At 38.3% G+C, this 24,885-nt stretch overlaps 1 protein-coding gene across 1 annotated transcript in view; it reads left to right on the forward strand.

Moving 5' to 3' along the window:
* The window catches only part of lrp2a (low density lipoprotein receptor-related protein 2a), a 246,552-nt gene that overhangs the window by 74,572 nt on the left and 147,095 nt on the right, over positions 1-24,885 (forward strand). Inside the window, exons 29-35 of the mRNA XM_069936227.1 lie at positions 1,396-1,624; positions 1,705-1,882; positions 2,596-2,724; positions 7,884-8,047; positions 14,465-14,608; positions 15,941-16,050; positions 18,897-19,074. Of these exons, the coding sequence (XP_069792328.1) occupies positions 1,396-1,624; positions 1,705-1,882; positions 2,596-2,724; positions 7,884-8,047; positions 14,465-14,608; positions 15,941-16,050; positions 18,897-19,074 (1,132 nt within the window). The remainder of the gene's footprint in view (positions 1-1,395; positions 1,625-1,704; positions 1,883-2,595; positions 2,725-7,883; positions 8,048-14,464; positions 14,609-15,940; positions 16,051-18,896; positions 19,075-24,885) is intronic.

Genomic DNA, 24,885 nt, shown 5'->3' on the forward strand with positions numbered 1-24,885 from the left:
CCAAGGTATGGGAGTCCCAGTGGAGGATTCCCTAACTTGCAGGTTAAGTTGGCAATCCAAATCCTCCTGTGAAATATGTTTTCTATCATGCCATGAATAGAAATGACCCGTCCTACCCCATAGGATCTCCTCTCAGGCTCCTCGTGGTTCCACCTGCTTGCGTGCCCTGCACCGGTCCGCTGCTTGCCTGGTGTCCACAACCCTTTAAGTCTAAGCTGCTGAGCATGAGCCATCTTCGACACGGGCCTCCAGGGTCTTCGAGGTAATAAAAATTATCGCAGGCCTCGTTCTACAAGCAATTTATAAACCCATGGAGGAGTGCTGGAAGATGCGACTCCACTCCCGCTTCCCTTCTTGATTTGACCCTTTACCATTTCATGTGGTGCTACATTCATTGTGAACAAGATTGACATGGAAGTGATCTGCCAGCTCAGATCTGGAGATCTATCATGCAATGTGGGCCAGCAGCTGGAGACATACACCACTACAATCTGTAATTTTGTGGGCAAGTACATCCTTCATTCTATTATTAATTCAAATTAGTGGATTGACCTTGGTTCAGTGTGGAATACAGGAGGAATGTAAGGACAACACCAACCACAGCTCAAAATTTAGTTCTAATTTAGTGAAGCTATAACATAAAATTACTTGTATGCCAGACAGCATGTAATAGCCAAAGTAAAGCGATCTCTCAAGCGATAGTTCTATTTGAAGTTCTGCCTTCCTGCCATATCTCGTTATGAATGATGATAGAAAGCTAAACTAATAAAAAGAAGAGCGTGCTGCAAGAATATCCCCATCCTTTGTCGTTGGCAAGACCAGCATGCCAGTACTAAACAATGCAGAAACATTTCATGATAGAAGTGCCAAATAGATGATCCATATTGGTCTTTTGCTGTGATCCCAACTGCAAAAAATCTGGCTGATAGTACTAGATACAGCAAAGGATGTAGAACCAGATGATATTCAAGCCCTATTTCTGAATGTCTGCATTCCAGATTTCGCTGCACCTCTAATCAGGCTATTCCCTACAATTAAAACACTGATTTTTATCCAGCAATGTGGAAAATTACCCAGATGCGTCTTGCTCGCAAAAAGGAAGATAAATTGAATCTGGCTAATTATTTCTAATCATTCTACACCCAGTTATCACTAGGAGTAGTGGTTGAGTTATTAACAGAGCTATCAGAAAATACTTGTTAGCTGGATACTGATGCCCAATTTGGATTTTGCCAGGACCACTTGATTCATACTGCATCCCAGCTCTGGTTGAAACATAGAACAGTTCTCCAGGAGTTCATTACAATACTTTTAATAACTGCTGGTGATCCTCCAGAGTGATAGAAATAAACTTTGATCCTAAATTGGTTTTATTAATGTGATTTTACTTTGTAGTATTCATCTAATGTTCTGGACAGACTGGGGAAGAAATCCACGAATTGAAAAAGCCAGCATGGATGGTACAATGAGAACTATTCTAATAAGTAACAAGATCTATTGGCCTAATGGTTTAAGTATTGATTATCCAACTAACCTACTTTACTTTGCCGATGCTTATTTGGATTATATTGAATACTGTGACTATAACGGAAACAACAGGAGACAAATTTTAGCAAGTGACTTGGTAAGTAAAATATCTACATTTCTTTATATTTTAGAAAATAGACAAATACACATTATAACAAATTATTTGTTATGTTGTAGATCTTGAGACACCCACATGCTATAACCATTTTTGAAGATTTTGTTTATTGGACTGATCGGCATTCTAATCGTGTTGTTAGAGTAAATAAATGGCATGGAAACAATCAGACTGTGATGTTCAATAACATAATCGAACCACTAGGAATTGCTGTCATTCATTCTGTAAAGCAACCATCTGGTATGTCAAAAGTTATAATACCATTGATACTTATTTAATAACTGAACCATGAGATGGTAAATATCTGAGTTTATACTCTTCATATATGAGATTGGTAACTTTTAAACTTTCAGGATCATGGAATTTGTGATCTTTGGTAATAGAAGTACACATATACCCCACTTTATGAGTACTTGCTTTACGCAAATTTGCTTTTAAGAAGGAACCTGTGTTTGCTATCTGAAATAAATATGAATGGGTTTTCACTTTTACGAAAATAATCTTCAATAGTAGTGAATGGGTCTTCGCTTTACACCATTTCAGCTTATGAAAGGTTTCATAGGAACACTCTACTTTCGTAAAGCAGGGTATTCCTGTAATACAATGCCTCTACCCTGCCCCACTTCAGTTTAAACCTATTTGCTTGCCATTTCTACCACTTGAAAACTATGTGAATTATTTTCATCAATTGCATTATCCAAGCTTACTGCAATGACATTGTAAATTTGAAAGTTAAAAGTACAAAAACAAATGGTAATTCCAGAACAGCCATTATATGATGCTAAACTTCACTCCATTTCTGATTTCTATACTAGATTATTGTCATAAAGTGTTTCTAGTTATTTCAACACTATTTTATCGAGTTAGTGGGAAACTTACAAAAAGGACACACTATCTTTTTAACAATTGTGATGTCTACATAATTATGGATATTTTTATATTTTCTGTTGTAGCCAGAAATCCGTGTGTCTCCAATCCCTGTAGCCATTTGTGCCTTCTGTCTGCATCAGCACCCAGATCTTATTCATGTGTCTGCCCTTCAGGCTGGAAACTGATGGCAGATTTAGAGAACTGCGAGAAAGGTGGGATAAAGTTACTAGTTACTTCTAGTCATAATTTACTATCTTGTAATTGTTTACATAAAATAACTGAGTCAATTCCTCAAGTTACAGAATGATACTTAGACCTGCATTGGTGGTGGAAAAACATTAGGTTTCGCATGAAAGCCATTTGTATTTTAAGTTATCAAAAAATATGAAAGACTATGTTCATTACTATGACCAAAGAAGACATAGGACCAATAGAAAATAATGCTGGAGAAATTGTAATGGGAGACGAGAAGATGGCAGTAGAACTGAATTAATATTTTGGATCAGTCTTCACTGTGGAAGATATTAGTAGACAAGACTCTCATGGCTCTCTCAGAAGAGAAGTGAGTGCAGGCAAGATCACAAGAGCGAAGGTACTTTGGAAGCTAAATGGTGTAAGGGTAGATAAGTCTCCCAGACTGGATGGAATGCACCCTTGGATTCTGAAGGAGATACCTATAGAGATTGTGGAGGCATTGGTAATGATCTTCCAGCAATCAATAGAGTCTGGCATGGTTTCAGTAGATTGGAGGATCGTGAATGTCACTCTGCTGTTTAAGAAGGGAGCGACGCAGCAGAAAGTACATTATAGACCTATTCACCTGATGTCTGTGGTTCAGAAGCTGTTGGAGTCAATTGTCAAGGATGAAATTATGGAATACCTGGAAGTGCATAAAAAGGTAGGCCTAAGTCAGCATGGTTTCCTTAAAGGAAAATTATGCTGACAAACCTCTTACAAATTTTTGAAGAAATCACATGTAGGATAGTCAGGGGAGATGCAGTGGATGTTGTGCATTTGGACTTTCAAAAGGCCTTTAACCGCGTCACACGTAAGGCTGCTAAACAAGATGAGAGCCCATAGAATTACAGGAAGGATACTAGCATGGCTAGTGCATTGGATGGTCAGCAGGAAACAGAGAATAGGAATAAAGGGATCCTATTCTGGTTGGCTACTGATTACCAGGGGTGTTTCACAGTGGTCATTATTGGAGCCACTTTTAACATTCTATATAAATTATTTGGATTATGGAACAGGTGGCTTTGTGTCTAAATGTACAGAGAAAACTAAAATAGGTGGTAGGGGAGGTAGTGCTGAGGATACCAAAAGGCTGCAGAGAGGCTTGGATAGATTAAGAGAATGGGCAAAGAGATAGCAAATGAAATACAGTGTTGGAAAGTGTACGGTTATGCATTTTGGTAGAAATAATAGATGGACAGACTATTATTTTTATGGGGATAAAGTTAAAAATTCCAAGGTGCAAAGGTTGTTGAGAGTCCTCATGCAAGATACCCTAAAGGTCGACCTCCAGGTTGGGTGGGTGGTAAAGAAGATAATTGCAATGTTGCCATTCATTTCTGGAGGGATAGCATACAAAAGCAAGGATGTAATGTTGAGACTCCATAAAGCACTGGTGAGACCTCATTTGCAGTACTGTGTACCGTTTTGGGTGCCATATTGGAGAGGGTTCAGGGAAGATTTAATAGAATGATACCAGGAATGAAAGGGTTAGTACAAAAGGAATGACTGTAGGCTCTTGGACTGTACTCGTTGGTGTACAGAGGATGAGGGGTGACCTCATAGAGGCATTTTGAAAGCTGAAAAGCCTGGACAGAGTAGATGAGGCAAAGATATTTCCCATGCAAGGGGATTCTAGGACAAAAGGGCATTAATTTAAAATAGATGCGGAAAACATTCTTTAGTCAGAAAGTCAGGAGTCTGGAACTTGTTGGCACAGGTATCTGTGGAAGCAAGATCTTTGGGTGTATTTAAGTCAGAGATTGACAGGTATTTGATTAGTCAGGGCATCAAGGGAAAAGCCGGGAGTGGGGCTGAATGGGTGGATTGGATCAGCTCATGATTAGAATGGTGGAGTAGGTGCCATGGACCTGCTTCTGCTCCTGTATCTTGTGATTAAGATTAATAATCAAGAAATCTTCATTTATAATTCAGCTATCCTTCCCAGTGAGTTAAATGCCCACATACAAAAATGCAAGGTATTGAAGGAATGAGGGAAAAGAGGTGTTATTATTGTAGGGATATAGTAGATTAGTTTGATCTGTTTCAGGGAATATCTTTAGAGCTTATCTTTGTGCTTTTTTGCAGCAGGACTAATTTTATTTAAGTATTTAGTGGTTCCAAAATACAATCACTGCTATTGCAGGCCATTGCATCCTACAAGGTGAGACCAAGTGCCTTAAATGGCTGTGATGCTTCATTATGCAATAAACTGAACACCTTTTATGCTCACTTTGAAAAGGAGAACTCAATGGTACTAATGTGAATCCCAGCAGGAGCTGACAACCGTGTGTTATCTCTCTCTGAGACCAAAGTCAGAACATCCTTCAAGAGGATACTTAAAATATGTGCCAACAAACCTGCATGTTTGTGGACATTTTCAATCTCTCATTGCTGCAGTCTGAGGTTCCCACCTGCTTCAAGAAGGCAGAGCAGAATGAGCTGCCTCAATGACTATCACCCAGCAGCACTCACATCTACTGTGATGGAATACTTTGAGAGGTTGGTCATGGCCAGAATTAACATGTACCTAAGTAAAGATTTGGACCCGATTGTCATAATTGCTCCACTCAGCTCTGGATCACCTAGACATCAACAAAATGTAGATCAGGCTTCTCTTCATCAGCTTTCAACACCATCATACCCTCAGTACTGGTCAACAAGTTACAGAACTTGGGCCTCTGCACTATTGTCAGTACAAATTGTAAACAACAACTCTTCCTCACTGACAATCAAAACAGGCACACCTCAAAGATGCGTGCTTAGCCCACTGCTCTGTTCACTCTACACCCATGACTATGTGGCTATGCACAATTCAAATGTCATCTGCAAATTTGCCGATGATACCACGGTTGTTGGAAGGATCATGGATGACAATGGGGAAGCATACAGGGCTGAGATAGATCAGCTGGTTGAGTGATGACACAACAACAATCTTGCAGTAAATGTTAGCAAAGCCAAGGAACTGATATGGACTTCAGGATCAAGAGAACACAAACCAGCTCTCATTGAGGGGTCAGCATTGTAAAGGGTTGAGAACTTCAAATTCCTGGGTGTCAACATCTCTGAAGATCTATCCTGGGGCCTCCACGTTGACGCAATCAGGAAGAAGGCTCGCCAGTGGCTAAACTCTGTGAGGTGTCTGAGGAGATTTGGCATGCACAAATTGTTTCATTTTTAAATGGAGTATTTAGCAATATTTGCACCTATAACGCTGTGGCAGAACAAATTTAGTGACATTTTGACGACAATGAATTCTCAGATTTCAAAATACTCAGATTTCACTGTGGCTCGCCTTTTTGCTCTCAAATTGTGTTGATTCTCTGCTACAAGTTAGTGTCCTTGTTCTTGAAATAATTGTAATTTTGAATTCTATTCACTTCTACGATTTTATTATTCTATTTCTTCTGAGAATTATTCAATGGCCTCTTCATTTTGAGGAGGCTATTTTAAAAAAAAAAATAAAAACAAGCATGTTTTATTTCTTAAATTATCTGCAATCTTACTATTTTTTCCTGTAATCCAATTGGAAATGTCATGGAGTGCTAAGAATTAATTTGTTGTTGAAAGATTGGTAATTGTAGTTCATTAAATATATTTGCACTTTGGTCTTACTTTCATGTGAACTTGAGACATTTTAAAATCCAGACCTCATGATACTTGCAATGACTTCAATGAAAAGCTTTTGTTAGCTTACTAGCAGCTTTAATACTATGTACAGCCATGCCAAATGCAAAATCAAAGCAATACACAGGTACTCTTGAGGATATATTTTAAACCAGCAGGATACCCGGTGTTGCCTGGGAAATTAAACCTTCAGTTGTTAACTACATGGTTGAAATAAAATACCCCAAAAAACTTCATAATTCTCAGCAGACTCTTGCCTGGCAGCATCAACACTGAGGCGGGCTTGGTGTTGTTCTTCAGCTTCCTGCTGCCTGCTCCTTGTTTGGAGGCCTGAGCACAGAGGCAGGTCTAGTGTTGCCGTTCCGTTTCCCACTGCCTGCCTCTTGCCTGTCTGGAGGCCTGAGCCCTGAGACGGGCGTATCGCTGCTGTTCGGTTTCCTGCTGCCTGCTCCTTGCATGTCTGGAAGTATCATCAGTGAGGCGAGACTGATGTTCCTCTACTGTCCCTCGCTTTCTCCTTTGTCTAACTCTACAGGCTTGCGAAGAGCTTCTGCTAATGTTGTATCACTTTTTTCGGCCCATGTTGAACGAGTACCTGTCACCTGACATTGAATAAATCTCAAGAAAAAAATAGTCTATTGGATAGAACATCCAGTAAATAGCAGTAGTTCTGATTAGTTAGTATTCCAGACTGAGGTGGAATTTGAAATTCATAAGTGATGACATATGGTTAATGTTTAGCATACTATCTGAAATACAGAGGTATCATATAATATGAAATACCAACTATGGTAATGTTGACAATTATCTGGTTGTAGATCCCTGACAGAGTTTTGAGAGCACCATCAGAAATTTCTTTAAGCTTATAATCTTATTTTCATCAATACAGCTGCTCTACCACTTGCATATGGAGGAGATGTGATTATGAAACTGGGTTCAAAATGTTTTGCAAGAAATAGTAGAAGAGTGTTATGTATAGTTCTTCTTTTAAACAAAATATTTTGATTTGGAAATAAAGTATGAAGAGGCAGGGAATGAAATGTGTTTTTTTTCAAAGAAAGGTCAGCTCAGATTTGTGCAAGTCCATTTAATAATTATTGTCATTTCCTCCCCTTGGCCACCTTTATGAGGATTGATAAATTAATGTTTTTTTGGCATGTTTTGTCCCAAAAATCTTTTATCAAGCTCATTAATTAGTGTAGATTGGTGATGTCAGCAATTTGTAAGTTAAGTTGATGATTCTGTCCCACTACAAGCAAAACTAGTTTCCCTCGTCCTATTGTGACTGGTAAACAGCATGAATTTAGATTTAAAGAAGAAATCCAGGTGGATAGCTTTAGTTTGTTTTCACACAAATTGGTTGTAACAGGAGAACTTCTACTGTAGCATCTGCTCAGCCCTGCTTTTATTGAATGCTTAAACCCTTACTTTGGATTTACAGGCTTTGGCAAAAGTTAAAGTTTTGAAATGTACTCAAAAACATAAACTTGTTTTCTTTCATCATTCCCAGATGAAGAACCTTTCCTAATTGTAGGGAGAAACAACATCATCTTTGGAATTTCCCTTAACCCCGATGACAAAACCAGTGATGCTATGGTTCCTATTGCTGGAATCCAGAATGGTTTTGATGTTGACTTTGATGAAGAAAATATGGTATATTGGATAGAACATCCAGTAAGTACCAATAATTTTGTTCAGTTGGTATTCCAAACTAAGTTGGAACTTAACATTTTTAGGTGATCATGATAGGTAATGCTTAACATGCTCATGGCACAACTGGCCTACATTTGTAATGTATGTTGCATGCTCTTCATGCACTTAGCATCTTAGAACACTGCATCACAGAAAACAGGCCATTCAGCCCTTCTAGTCTGCTGAAATATTCCACTAGTCCCATTGACTTACATCCAGTCCATAACCTTCCAGGCCTCTCCTATCTATATACCTGTCCAAATGTCCCTTAAATGTTAAAATTGAGCCTGAATTGACCACATCAGATGGCAGGTCATTCCACACTCCCACCAAGTTTCCCCCTTTCACCCTAAAGCTATGTTCTCTTGCATTTATCTCTCCTAATCTAAGTGGAAAGAGCCTACTCGCATTTACTCATAATTTTATTAACCTCTGTCAAATCTCCCCTCATTCTTCTACGCTCCAAGGAATAAAATCTGAACCTGTTTAATCTTTCCCTGTAACCCAACTCCTGAAGACCTGGCAACATTCTAGTTAATCTTCTCTGCAATCTTTCAATCTTTCTGATATCCTTCCTGTAGTTAAATAATCAGAATTGCTCACAATACTTCAAACTTGGCCTCACTAATGTCTTATAAAACCTCACCATAACATCCCAGCTCCTATACTCAAATACTTTGACTTATGAAGGCTAAGATGCCAAAAGCTGCTTTCAGGGAATTGTGTATCTGTATTCCCAGATCCCTTTGTTCCTCTGCACTCCCCATACCCTATCATTTACTGTGTATGTCCTCCCTTGGTTTGTTTTTCCAAAATGCAACACAATTAAATTCCATCTGCCATTTTCTGGCCTATTTTCCCAGCTGGTCCAGATCTCTCTCCAAGCTTTGAAAGCCTTCCTCACAGTCCGCAACACCTCAAATCTCAGTGTCATCTGCCAACGTGCTGATCCAATTTACCACATTATCATCTAAATCATTGATATGGTCCCAGCACCGATCCACGAGGCACACTACTAATCGCAGGCCTACAGTGTGAGAAGCAAACATCTACTATCTCTCTCTGTCAAAGACCTTACTGAAGTCCATGTAGACAACATCCACAGAATTTCCTCCATGTATTTTCTTGGTAACCTCCTCAAAAACTATATGATTTATTAAACATGACTTACTACATAAAAAGATAATCTGACTATCCTTTAATCAGCCCTTGTAGTTAATAAATCATTATAAATCATTATAAATATATGATAAATTAATCCACCATGAAAAAAAAACTGGTTAAAAATACATCAAGAATATTAATATTAGACATTTGAGGAAAATCAGAAAACTTGGACTGAACAAAATGTCTAAGAAAGATTAAATTTGACTGATAAATGTTCAAAAGAGGAAAAATAATCATGAATAAAAAAATTCTTTTAACTTTGGATACCTAATCTATACCATTCCTGAAAACCTATGTCCTATCTATAATGGGACCAGTCAGAGAAAAACTATTAAGCCCAATGAATTTTCAAAATTGAGTCCATTTTCTCAATCTATTTATTACCTGATTATGTGTAATTTAGAAAAGAAAAATGGTTAAAAAAATCCTAAAATTGCCAATATATAAGTTTTTTGGAAAATTTCAGTTCCATTTCTACCCAAGAGGGACAATTCACTGACTTATTCAATTGTAATAATAAAAATAAATTACGATTGTTAATCGCCCAATAATAAAATCTGAAATCTGGAAGTGATAAACGTCCATTCCTTATAGTCTTTTGAAGGTGAGTTTTCTTTATATGTGATTTTTTTTCCCCCATGCTGTATGTAAGTAGAAGTAACAAAATCTAAGGAGCAAAAAAAGTATTTAGGAATAAAAATTGGTAAAGCTTGATAAAGATACAGAAATTTAGGTAAAATGTTCATATTTATCGAATGAATACTACCCATCATTGTAATGGATAAGGGTGACCATTCTGATAATAGTAGTTTAATCTTATTGAGTAATACCAAAAAATTCTTGTTCACTAAATTTTAATAAAGTTTTGTAATTGTAATTCCTAAAAATTGGAATTGATCTTTCACTATTATAAACGGAAAATTAGAATAGCCTGCAAAAGAACCTTTTAAGGGTAAAAGTTCCACTCTTATGTAAATACTTTATGCTCAATCCCACATACCTTTAAATTCTCTACAGTGTCGGAGAGCAACTAATGGTTCCAGCACTATATCAAAAAACAAAGGACTTAATGGGCAACCCCTTGCCTTGTTCTCCTATTAAGCCTAATTGTAAGTTAGAGCGAATTGAACCATAGAGCATGAATACAATAATTTAATCAATTTAATAAAGTCTGGATGAAAATTAAAATTTCCTAAGATGGCAAATAGATACTCCCATTTCACCAGATCAAACAGTTTTTCAGCATCTAATGAAAAAACACATTCTTTCACTGGGGTGGAGGGTAAATATTAGAATATTCAATAGTCAATGTATATTACAATAAGAATAACAATTTTTAATAAAACCAGTTTGGTTAGAATCTATAATTATTGGCAGAATATTTTATAATCTATGCGCTAAAGCCTTATTTAGAATCTTCATATCAACACTAAGTAATGGGATAGGTCTGTAAGATGTACATTCTGTTGATTATTTCAAGAGTTTTTTAAATAATGGAACCACATGAGCTACCCTCCAATCCTTCGGCACGTCACCGTGGCTAAGGATATTTTAAATATTTTTGCCAGGGCCCCTACAATTTTTACACTAGTCTCCTTCAGGGTCATGTCAGGTCTGGGATTTATCTACAGTTATTCACTGTAAGGCAGCAAGCACCTCCTCCTCTTTAATCTCTATATGTTCCATGCCACTACTGTTTGTTTCCCTTCCTTCCTTATATACTATGCCAGTTTCCTGAGTAAATGCAGATGCAAAAAAACTGTTTAAGATCTCCCCCATCTAATGAGACTCCACACGTAGACAACCACTCTGATCTTCTAGGATACCAATTTTTTTCTGTTTTTATTCTTAACATACTTATAGAAACCATTTAGGTTTACCTTCACAATATCTGCCAAAGCAACCTCGTATCTTTTTGCCTTCCTGATTTCCTTCTTAAGTATTTTCTTATTTTTTCTATACTCTTCTAGTACCTCATTTGCTCCTTGTTGCCTATACCTGCTATACACCTCTCTACTTCTTAACTAGATTGCCAATATCCCTTGAAAACTAAGGTTCCCTATGCCTCGTAACTTTGCCTTTAATCCTGACAGAAACTTGCAAACTCTCCACTCTCAAAATTTCACCTTTGAAGGCCTTCCACTTACTGAACACACCTTTGCCAGAAAACAACATTCCAACCCACTGTTCCCAATCCTTTCTCATTTCCATAAAATTGGCCTTTCTCCAATTTAGAACCTCAGCTCGAGGACCAGAGCTATTCTTATCCATAATTAACTTGAAACTAATGACATTTTGGTAACTGGACCAAAATGTTCACCTACACATACTTCTGTCACCTGACCATAGAATGCTACAGCACAGAAAAACAAGCCATTCAGTCCCTCTAGCCTGTGCAGACCATCATCTTCCTAGTCTCACTGAACTGCTCCCATTCCTTAACCCTCCAGGCTTCTCCTATCCACGTACCTATCTAATTTACTCATAAAACACACGTTCAAGCCTGCATTTACCTCATCAGATGGCAGCTTATTCCACATTCCCACCACTCTCTGAGTGAAGAACTTCCTCCTAAACCTTTCCCCCTTCAGTTTAAAACTATGATCTTTTGTATTTATCTCCCCTATTCACATCCACTCTGTCTATACCTCTCAAAATCTTGTAAACCTCCCCTCAAATCTCCCCTCATATTTCTTCACGCCAAGGGATAAAGTCCTAACCTGTTTAATCTTTCCCTGTAATTCAACTTTTGAAGACCCAGCAACATCCTAATAAATCTTCACTGCACTCCTTCAATCTTATTGATATCCTTTCTGTAGTTAGGTGCCCAGAACTGTACACAATACTCCAAATTTGGCCTCACGAATGTCTTAAACAACTTCAACATAACATCCCAACTCCTATACTCAATACTTTGATTTATGAAGGCTAAGATACCAAAAGCTTTCTTTACAACCCTGTCCACGTGTGACGCCACTTTCAGGGAATATTGTATTTGTATTTCCAGATCTCTCTGCTCCTCTGCACTCCTCAGTGCCCTATCTTAACTTTATATCTCCTACTTTAGTTTGCTCTTCCAAAATGCAATACCTCACATTTGTTGGCATTAAACTCCATCTGCTATTTTTTTTGGCCCATTTTCCCAGTTGGTCCAGATCCCTCTGCAAGCTTTGAAAATCTTTCTCGCTGTCCACAACACCATCTATCTTTGTGTCAGCAAACTTACTGATCCAATTCATCACATTATCATCTATATACAGGATTTTTTTTTTTACCCTATGCTTCCAACCACCTCATTTTGTTAGAGGTGTCTCCTGTGCATCCTATATATACAACAAATAACTTGGATCCCTGAGGCATACCACTAGTCACAGGCCTTCAATCTGAGAAGCAACCACCCACTACCATCCTCTGTCTTCTCTCACATAGGCAATTACATCATATAACCACTGTGTATGAGTAGGTGAAGAATCATCTTTCTATTTCAATAAAATTGCTCGTCTGGATATCAGCGTGGTAAAGGCTAAAACTTTCTCCTGAGATGCAACCTCTCCTTGAATACTAAGTGTCTGAACCTTCTGAACTAACCTCCCATGTGACATCTTGACAAAGGCTTCTCCACCTCATTCTCTGCTCTAACACCCTGGTTCCCATCCTCCTTTAAATCTAGTTTAATCCCCCCTGGAGCAGCATTAGCAAACCTACCCGCACAGATGTTGGTCCCCCTCCTGTTCAGGTGCAAACTGTCCCATTGGAACAGGTCCCACCTTTCCTAAAACAGACCCCAATTGTCCAGAAACATGAAGCCCTCCCTCCTTCATCATAACTTTAGCCATGTATTTAGCTGCATTAATTTGAGAATATATCGGTTGAATTTCAGTAATCACTTATTTTAATGACATTGAGAGGAAAGATAGTTATTTAATGCTAGTTTTCCCATATTTAATTTGCATCTACATCAATTATGAAATATTGGGAAAAACTCTAAAAGAACAAAAAGGGAACTTTTTTAAAAAGTTGAAATTTCAGGCATGCTATCTTGTTTAAAAATAGCAGCCTTTATATGCCAATTGCAAGTACCATTTTAATGCACTATCTCCCACTTCAAATAGAAGATTGGACCAGACAATTCTTGTTGCATTTCTCTTTCAGGGAGCTGACAATTTTCCTTCCCATTTTGTCAATATGCTTAATGATCCTCTCTGCCTTACCACCAGATATTGAAATAATGATGTTAGATTTGAGATCTTCATTTTCAAATCCCTGTAAAATAGCAGGAGCAATTCCCTCAGCAAATGAAGCTAAGAATGAATGGGTACTAATTGGATCACATGTGTTGCTTGTTCTTTTTTTAATGTTGCACATGCTTATAATGCAATTGTTAATTCCAGTAAATGCTTATTGCAAATTTTCAAAATCGTGCCCAGCACAGAACACGCATCTAACTCCTGACAGAAACATTGAACATTCAAGATTAATCCTGGGCTACTGTAGCACTGAGGCAGCATCTCCACATGCTGCTCTACAGTGCCACCTTGTGTTCCTTTTGTGTGGAAGTTGTCATTATTCAATTGGATCCCGTTTTGATGACCCTCTGAAGAAATCTAGTTATGCTAATAACACCTTCTTTAAAAACAAATTCTGGAAAAAATGACCAAGCCAGCCAGAAGAGATGTAACACTGCAAGAGCTTAATGATCTGGCATTTATGCCATGCTTTACTATGTTGTGTGAATCCGTTCCAACAAAGTCCTACCTTGACAGATTTAGTAATCCTAAGTAATAATGTATTAATAGGAAACTGATAAAATTAAGAAAGATCAATTGCCAAACTTTGCACAATATTTAATTTATTAGACAATATTGTTTCTGGATTGTAAATAGAAATGTTCTTTCTTCTGCATTATTTTGGATTACATTTTTGTTCTGGCAACAACATGCAGTGCAAATGAAGAGTAAAGCTGCCTGCTATCCCAAACTATTTCCAGCTTGAAAGGTTGAGTTGTTGGTGAACCAAACACATCTGCTGTGAAGTGCATGAGGAAAGAAATTTGCTAATGCTGCTTAATGTTTTGGAGTTAGGTTTCTAAGTCGTTAGAAGGATTTAAGGATTTCCTCTTTGCAAGTGTGCCTGGTATGAATTATGAAAAGGATTTCTGTGAGTGGAGAAAACAATAATTATTTTCTCCATGGGACTGCAAGGATAAGCCTTTGTGATTTATGTATTTTTTAGGGGGAAATTCACCGTGTGAAGTCAGATGGAACCAATAGGACGGTGTTGGCTCCAGCTGCCATCATTGGTTCCCCTATGGGTTTAGCTTTTGATTGGATATCAATGAATCTTTACTACACCAACTCTGACCAACAGTCCATTGAGGTTTGTATATTTACATGTCTCTAGAGCTTCATTATATCCTCTTCACAATTGATTTTCCAACCTATCTTATTTATTGATGAAAAACACAAATACCATGAAATAATTTTAAAACTTTGCTCTGGACCTTGTTGGGAAATGTTAGTAAGTTTAACACCACATTATTGGCATTTACTCCTGTGAGTGCCAAGCCAGAAATCCCAAACTAATTGACAAATCCGAAATGTCGATTGACCAATTTTACCCCACTTTGCTGCCTGATCTGCGGAGTCCCTCCTGCATCTCATTTTTATCCAAAACTAACTGACTGCTCTGCTCTGGGACTTTGGCATCTTTTGAAGTCCAGAACAAACGATACAGTTCTTCACCAATTATCTTGGGGAAAAGTTGACTGCGAGACGGTCAAGGACATTTAGAAGTATTTAAAGGCTTGAACAGATGTGTCAACCAGGACAGCAGAGGGCCTAGGCTTTAATGGCTCCTGAATTTTTTTAAGCACCATTACAGAAAGATAATTGTAGGGAAATGAATTATGTTGGGACACCAGTGCATTGTTTTCATTCCATTTAAGCCAATTTTTATCGTAGACATGATTGCATTTGTTGTTCATTCTTCAGAGCACACGCCTTCCATTATTTTCAAGTGTGTTGAACATGTGTAGAGGCATCACTTATCATTCTGACAAATTTTGTTCCACACACTTGTGCCACTCATGCAGAAGTCAATCTTCCCAAAGAATTAGGGGCTTACATTTGAAAGGATCTGCCTGATCAAGTCAACGGTTATAATGTCCAAAGAATAAATCCACAAATGTTTGGTCCTCTTCACAATTTTTTTTTTACCCTATGCTTCCAACCACCTCATTTTGTTAGAGGTGTCTCCTGTGCATCCTGTATCTGGTCTGTGATTACCATTCTTTTGGGAGCCAATAATTTCACCAATCATAACTTGCTCTCCATTTTTCTGATACAACTCTGCAACTCAAAACTGCCAGTGATCCAAATTCTTCAAGATTTGGATCAGTCTCGATGAAGCATTTCAATCTGAAACAACAACCGTTTCTCCTCTTTCCTCCAGTGCTGATTATCTCAGTAAGTTTCTCCAGCAGATTTATTTGTTCTATATTTCAGCATCTGCCGTCTCCGATAAAATTGTTATAAACATACATTAATTAATTCCTTCATGTTTTCAATGACACTTAAAAAATACTGCACAAGCATAGCATTTTTTTAAAAAATTCTTGGGTCGCCATAAGACATGCATGCATAATTTCTTTTCAATATTTTTAAAGTAAGCATTGTGACAGATTTCTTAAATTTATTTATATCCTTTCAGGTGGTTAAAGTGCATGGTGATGTCAAGTACAAAAATACAATACTAACAAACAATGGACAAAGGACTGGTGTGGGAGCACCTATTGGTATTGTGGTGAATCCAGCTAAAGGGTGAGTAGAATATTAAAGTAGATTTAATTTTAATTAAAACATGCAGTTGGAAATTTGCACAAGAACAGAAAAGAATTGGAAAATATTTGCTTGTTAATACGTGGCCTCACTCTTCCTGCTCTTGAAAACACTGAAAGCCAAAGGTGGGATGGAAGAACATCTAGCTAGTAAGCATGCCTATCCATTTATCCACATAAATGTTTAGCTCTTGCATTCAAACAACAATAGTTTAGATGTAAATTGACTCACAAGCATAATAAGACATCCTATGCTCTTCACTGATGTATTGTTATTCAGAATTGGACGCCATGCCACTTAGGACATTAAAGAGATGAACAAGGAAGGCATTAGTAGAATCAAAAAATAGGGTGGCACGTATCTTCTAAGAGGAAAGATCGGGAAAGAGGCAGAGAAATTAAGGGAGGGATTTCTGGACCTTGGGGGCTTGGCAGCTGAAGACATGAAGCGATTAAACTCTAAAATATTATTAAGTGGCTAGAGCTGTAAGAAAAATTGTAGGAGATCTCACAAGAAGGGAGGATCCCGTACTGTCGCGTCTATTTTACATAATAATATTCTGATTATTGTATATTCACATCAGTCACATCATACTTTCTCTAGCAAAGAAATGTGCCTCTTCCGACTATAGAAACCTATAAAATTAAGTTCAATCAAGCACTGCTGCAGCTAATATAACACGCATTGCCACTGGTGTGGATCTGGGAAGAACAGGCAGCAGCCACATACCTTTCGGCAGGGTCCTTCTGCTTGGCCACCCGCCAGCAACCCCAGATAGGTTAAGCCTGCCTGTAGAATGAGCCAACATAGTGGTGCCCATGCTCAACAGCCCAGACCTTGCGGGTCGTGGACTCAGGAGACCAGTGGAGTGGTGAAGGGAATCAGAAGCAAGATAACATCTCCCCCTGCTGTGAAGAAGACTCCACAGAGTAGGGGACTACAGCAGTGGCCCAGCTTGGGGCTTGGCAGCTGCAAGCTTTATTGCATGACACAGGCTGCTGGTGAGTAACACGTGGAAACCAGGCATCAGGACTAGGATTCATGAAGGTACTGATGGCAAGCAGAAGTTACGAAGGGCTTCACATATTCACAGCTTCTTAATCGCATTGGGTGTTTGGAAGGTGCCTTGAATACCTCAAACTTAGTACACTGCTGTAACGAAGAGGAGCCCATGTAGTTTGCAGTGTACTCGAATTCACTGTCTGTAGTTCTGATGACTGACTCCTCCCTTGGCTCCACCCTCACCTACCCCAATATAAACCCTGGTTTTTCCACCTTACCTCAGATTCACCTGAGGACTATTGGATATACTGGCCATTGCTTGTAAACTATTAAAAGCATGTTTGTACTCCTCTCAAGTTTCTGAGAGCGGTCAGTCATGCTACATAGCTATAGAGGTCATGGGAGCGCAGGAGGCAGAGCAACTGATGAAGTAGCAGGATCCACCGACACTCTTGTCTCTGAGAAGTCCCTTTTTTTGCTACTCTTTCATCCACTTAGGGGTACTGGGAAAAGTGGCAGCTCTAATTTTATAGGCAAATGTAGGAAGACAAATTTTGTGTAATTTGTATACAAGGCAATAAAGGAATCTTGATCTTGAATTTCCAATTACTGAAAAGCTCAACTATTCATTTTCTTATTAAAAGGGATCTGGTGAAATAGAATAATAAAATCCATATATCTTGTCTCTTAAACCATACTGACTAATTATTGGTTCATTGCTTATCATGAAGATTGATGTTCAGTTCAGCTTCCATCTTACAAACTAACAACTTAAAAGTCATAGGTCATATAGATACACATATGGATGCTGGAATCTGAAGCTAAAAATCTGCTGGAGAAACTCAGCTGATCAAGCGTCATCAGTGTTCCCCACCTTTTTATTTTTCCCTTCTTTACTCCCCCTTATTTTTTTGTCCCCTTTCCCACCCATTCTGATCTCTCCTTGTGTTTGGTTTCATGCTCCTCCATTCCCATCATCCACCTAAGATCTTCTGCTCTCTTCCCTGCCCATCCCCTCCCACCCTCAGTTCCAACTGCACTCTCTTCATACCACCATTCTCATTAACCTCTTCTTATCAGATTCCCCACTCATCCTGTTTCCTCATCCCCCACTCCACCCTGTATCTTGCCTATCCCTCCCTTTGTCTGGTATCTGCCCATCTACTGCCTCTGTCTGTCATGTTTCACCTCTACCTGGTTCACCAATCTCACATGGGTCCCCTGCCACACTCCTCCCACCCTCTCTTCATCACACTGGCATTTCTAGTACACTTCCCCAGTTTCAATTGAGAGTTTGGGCTTTAAAATGTCGACCATTCTTTTTCTCCCACTGTTGCTGCATGACCCGCTAAATTCCCTTCACCAGAGTTTGTTTAACTTACAAATCAAACTTTCTATAATCGGGTATATTATTTGGATCTGGTCAAAACAGTCAATATCTACCAACATTGCAAGAAAGATATTGAAATGATGTAAAATTATGCTGAAAAACATACCACACTATTCCTGCTTAAATCTCAGCTCCTTTGATTCTGGAATGGATCTGGAGTCGGTGGATAGCCTTCTTCCATCGGGAGCAACTTTCCACATTGATGGTTTCATTGGGACCTGAGTTGCTTCAGTCATTTAGCACAACCCTCCGGTCTATGTTGAATTACTATCACAGTAAAAAAAAGACTGAAAATCTTAGTCTTTTATTTGGCGAATGGTTGTATTTTTTATGGAACAACAGCATTTAACAAACAAATTTAATGTTTGTTTTTGAAAATTGTTCATATTCTACTTTCATTTCCTTACGCTGATCATGGTATACAAATGTTTTTCAGGAAGTTGTACTGGACCGACCAAGGCACAGATAGTGGGATCCCTGCTAAGATTGCCAGTGCTAATATGGATGGTTCCAATGCTAGAATCCTCTTCACTAATAACCTGGATCATGTTGAGTTTATTACTATTGACATTAAGGAGCGGAAGTTGTACTGGTCTATTTCCAGTACTGGTGTGGTATGTATTTTTCATGTAAAGGATCCGCGTTCAGAATAAGAACATAAGAAATAGGAGCAGGAGTCGGCCATCTAGCCCGTTGAACCTGCTCTGCCATTCAGTAAGATCATGGCTGATCTGATCATTGACTTAACCCCACCCACCTACCTTTTCTCCATATCCTTTAATTCCTTTCTTAATATAAAAATTTATCTAACTGAACCTTAAATATGTTTAATGAAGTAGCCTCAACTGCCTCCCTGAATTTAACAGATTCACTACTCTCTGGGGGAAAAAAAAACAGTTTTTCCTCATCTCTGTTTTAAATTTACTCCCCTGAATCTTAAGGCTCTGTCCCCTAGAGTTCGGGTCTCACCTATCAGTGAAAACATTTTCCTGTCTCTATCTCATCCATCCCTTTCAGAATTTTATATGTTTCTATAAGATCTCCTCTCATTCTTCTGAATTTGAGTGAATATAATCACAGGTGATTTAGTCTCTCCTTGTAGGTCAACCCTCTCATCTCCTGGACCAACCTGGTGAACCTCCCTGGACTACCTCCAAGGCCTGTATATCCTTCCTCAAGTATGGAAACCAGAACTGTACACAGTACTCCAGGTGCGGCCTCACCAGTACCTTGTACAGTTGCAGCATGACCTCCCTGCTCTTGAATTCAATTCTTTTAGTAATGAAGGCCAACCTTTCATTTGCCTTCTTAATAACCAGTTGTACCTGCAACCCAACTTTTTTGTGATTCATGCGCAAGCCCTTCCGTCCTTCTGCACTACAGCATGTTGCAGTCTTTCATCATTAAAATAATTATCTATTTTTCATACCAAAGTGGATGAGCTCACATTTACTAACATTGTACTCCATCTGCCAGACCTTTGCCAACTGCCTAACTTAACTATATCCTTCCACATCCTCTGTACAGTTTGCTTTTATACTCAATTTAGTATCATCTGCAAACTTAGCTACACTACAGTCTGTCCCCTCTTCCAGATGATCAGTGTAAATGATGAACAGCTGTGGGCCCAACATCGACCCCTGCAGCACCCCACTTACCACTCTCTGCCAATCAGAAAAACACCCATTTATCTCAACTTTCTGCCTTCTGTCCTCAATCCATGCCAATATGCTTCCCTCTTCTCCATTCATCTGTATCTTACTGATAAGTCTGTTTTGTGGCACCTTATCAAACGCTTCTGGAAATCCAAATATACAACATCAACCTGTTCCCCTCTATCTACTACACCCATTATATCCTCAAAGAACTCCAACAAGTTTATTAAACAAGTCCTACCCTTTCTGAATCCATGCTGTGCCTGCCTGATGGAACCACTTCATTTTAATGTCTCACTATTTTCATCCTTAATGACAGCTTCAAGCATTTTCCCAACTATAGATGTTAAGCTAACTGGCCGATAGTTATCCGTCTTCTGCCTACATCCATTTTTTCAAAAGTGATGTCACATTTTCTGTCTTCTAATTTGCTGGGACCTGCAAATGTTGGTAAATGATTATCAATGCCTTAACTATAACTTCTGCCATTTCCTTCAGTACCCTGAGATGCATCCCATCAGGTCCAGGGGATTTGTCCACTTTCAGTCCCATTAGTTTGCTCATCACTATTGATGTGTATGCGCTCACACAATTAAGACTCAGAGACGTGATGCTTTCTCATCCTTTACTTCTATTAGACTAACATGTCTACTGACACACAGGGTTATATATATATATATATATATATATATGAAAGGGTGACATCATGACGTGGACTTCATGATGTCCAGCAGAGGACGGACGGGCTTATACCCAACAACTATCTCTTTTGTAACAATTATTTTATTGAGGCCCTCACCTCCCTTCGCATCCCTGTCACCGTGCTTTGGCATTCTGTATGTGTCTTCCACCGTGAAGGATGACAAAATATCTGTTCAATGCCTTGGCCATTTCCTCATTGCTCAATATCAATTTCCCTTTCTCATCTTCCAAGGGACCTATATTGACTCTAGCCACCCTCTTCTGTTTGGTCTAAAATTCCACAGGAATATTCCAGTCCCTCACCATATTTGTTATGTGAAATAAATAGCAAACCAGAGACATAATATGAACCTAATATAAAATAGTATAAACAGTTTTTTTTAAATTTTGACATTTATTTCTCAAATGGTGTCATTAAAATAAAAGACCAGTCATTAACTTTGATTTCCATCAGTTTTGGAGGGAAAAGAAGATTAGGCTGAATAAATGTAGCAATTTTTGCAGTGAGATATTTGCAATTATTCAGAAGAAGTAACTTATCAGAAGTTAAAATGAGTATCTTTAATAAGGGTCACTGGATAAAGAAATACTATAACTTTGGTGGAAGATTTGCATTACCGCACATTGTTGGAGGACCTGAGATTTTTGGACATGTGGCTGCTGATGTGACTGAATATCAACTTCTCTTTGTTGGCATTCCAGGAAAAGTCTCATGTGACTTATGTTACAAAATAAAGGGTAATTCAGAAATCGGAGATGTGATGGAATGGAAGTGGGGTTTTAAACTAAGATGGGTTTCAAAGAATGTAAATAGATTGAGTATGGTAAATGAGGTAGGTGAGTTATGAAACAAAAATGCACTCATGACGTTATAATAAAATGCTAATAACAGAGATCTAATGTTAAAAAAGGGAAGAATTAGTAGATATCACTTGCTACAAAGTATTTTAGAGTTCAAAATAAGAGTTCTGGCAACTTTGATCAAAAATACCAATTCCACACTGGAAATGATTGATATACATAATTATTCAAAGAGAGAATGAATTAGAATGACATTAAGAAAATTATAGACAAGTTTTTACTTTGCTTTGGTGAATAATGTAGACTCCCAATTATTGGGAAGAAACCGGAAGGGAAAATTTAAAAGATGTGTTTAAAAATGAGACAATTAGAAATATTAGTGATAAACAATGTCTTCACATTGATCTACATTCTGGATATGGAAGTGTGGTGTGCATATGAGAAGGTGGTCAGCTAATTAACATTGTGAAGTGTTTAAAACAACCCTGCAGGGTTTGGAAATAAAGTTTATATCTCCAGAACAGATCTATTTAATTTTTAAAAAATTTAGACATACAGCATGGCCCACGAGCTCATACTGCCTAATTATGCCCACTTGACCGTTAGCCCAGTACATTATTTTTGAATGGTGGGAGGAAATCAGAGCACCAGAGTAAATCCACGCAGGCATGGGGAGAACGTACAAACTCCTTACAGAGGGGACGGATTTGAACCCTGACCGCTGGTGCTGTAGCAGTGTTGTGCTAACCATGCCACCACCACCCCCCCCCCACCACGTAATTTAGCTAAATTACAATCCATAGCTATCACCGTATAATGGACAGGGTTCCTAAACATAGGCATGGAACAATAGGACATGAAAAATTATTTGGAAGATGATTCTTTCATTGAGTTGAAAGAAAATTTGCTGTAGGAAATCAACAGGTCAAGCGGCATCAATTGAAAAAGATTGGCTGACATTTTGAGCCAAAACTCTTTATTGAGATTGGTTTAATATATACAGAAGCTAGAATTCAGAGGACAGGCTAGAACGGGGGGGGGGGGGGGGGGGGAGGTCAATAAAAATAGATGGAATGAAGCAGAAAAAGGTAAGGTTACCTTTGTCAAGCTCATTATAGGATTGAGAGCAGAGATAAATGTGGAAAATACTGAAGGGAAATGAGAAATAACTAGGGGCAAAGAGAATTTTTGTCATTGAACTAATGTGTAACATAAAAGGAAGGCAAAATGTTATGATAGTGAAAAGGACTCAAAGGAAGAATTTATGGAGGACATATATGAGGTACTGAATGAGGAGGCCATAGAGAGATTGGATGGGATAAAAATAGATAAAGCAGCATTACCTAAGATGTTGGCAGCAGTCAACATACTCAAATCACCCAGCCTCTGTGCAATGAATCCAAATTGGTTCGGGAAATGAAGGTGGAGATCCTTTTAAGTAAGATGAATGAAGAAGGGAAGTAAAAGGGAATGCATGGCCAGAGAGACCTCAGAGTGTGTATTTGGAGGTGCTAAGTATGAGGAAGGAACTGAAAAGGAATACAGAACCCTTAAGTTGTAAACTGAGTTGGCATAAAATATAAAAATAAGTAGGTTAAACTTTTATAATAAAATAAGTTATTAGGCTTAAATATTTGCCTTTGGATTCTGAACCTCTAATAAAGTCCATTGTAGTGTGTACCAACTGATGCATGAGTTAAATTGAAGATGTATCATTTATGCAGAGGTGGCTCTTCACAAACTGTCTGGAATTTCCTACAGACACTGTTGCCTCCACAAAAAGCAGTCGATGACGATCTTAAAATAACAATGATTTTTCACAACCAATATTACATAAACTACAGAACTAAATTCAATTTGAGATTTTTTTTGAATATTTTTTTGAATAATTTTAAAACCACAATAACATCAACTGTAATAAAAATTCATATACAGAAAAATATATGTGGATAATAACAAACCCTCCCCCCAACCTCCCTCTCCCTCCCCACTAATACCCACCTTCCTTCCCCTAAATCTAACCCCTAAAGAAAGATAGAAGGAGATCATCAAATACATATATAATTTAACTACTCGGCCGTTAAACCAAGATGTCTCACCGGAACGGTTTGAGAGCTCAAATCTTCAAACCAAGAATTTTCAAATATGGGGCCCATACTTCACAAAAAAATGATATTTGTCCTCCAAATTATATGTTAGCTTTTCACGAGGGATACAAGATTTGAGATTTTTCTTTATTCACTTATCTGCTGTGATCTGGAACACTTTGCCTTCAAAGGTTATCAAAGCAGATTCAATTTTGGCATTTAATAAAACGTTCAGACTCTTTTATACTGTATGATATCAAGAGGATTCGAGTACAGGAGCAGAGAGGTATTGATGCAGTTGTATAGGGCCTTGGTGAGACCTCACCTGGAGTATTGTGTTCAGTTTTGGTCTCCTTATCTGAGGAAGGACATCATTGCCATGGAGAGAGTGCAGAAAAGGTTTACCAGATTGATACTAGGGATGGCAGGACTTGCATCTGAAGAAAGGCTAGAACGACTGGGCTTGTACTCGCTGGAGTTTAGACGATTAAGAGGAGATTTAATAGAAACGTTCAAAATTCTTCAGGGATTTGACAGGCTAGGTGCAGGAAGATTGTTCCCAATGTTGAGCAAGTCTAGAGCCAGGGGTCACAGTTTAAGGATAAAGGGGAAGTCCTTTAGGACTGAGATGAGGAAGAATTTTTTCACTCAGAGGGTGGTGAATTTATGGAATTCTCTGCCACAGGAAATGAGTGAGGCCGGTTCCATAGCTATATTTAAGAGAGAGTTAGGTTTAGTACTTGTGACTAGGGGGATCAGGGGGTATGGAGAAAGCTGGAACAGGGTACTGAGTGGATGATCAGCCATGATCAAATTGAATGGCGGTGTAGGCTTGAAGGGCCAAATGGCCTCTTCCTACACCTATTTTCTATGTTTTCTATGATGACAAATACTGGGCTAAATGTGAAAGGGGGAAAGACAAAAATATTTTCCCTATAGCTCATTTTGGCCCTTGGTTATTTAATCTTAGATTTATCACAACAAAAGTACCTGATGATTCCTTAACTTAGTCAGTATCATTTCAAAGATGTACAATTTTTTTTTAACTGTACAACATGTGAAGTACCGGTAATACTTGATTGTTTGCTGGTGCCAAGTTATTTCCACCACATCTTTCTTTCATATTTAGTAACCTTGCTTACATTTAAAATCTTACAGCTTTACTTTCTTCTTAATGTTG

This window comes from Narcine bancroftii, chromosome 4 (assembly GCF_036971445.1).
Source record: "Narcine bancroftii isolate sNarBan1 chromosome 4, sNarBan1.hap1, whole genome shotgun sequence".
NCBI classification, from domain to species: Eukaryota; Metazoa; Chordata; class Chondrichthyes; order Torpediniformes; family Narcinidae; genus Narcine; species Narcine bancroftii.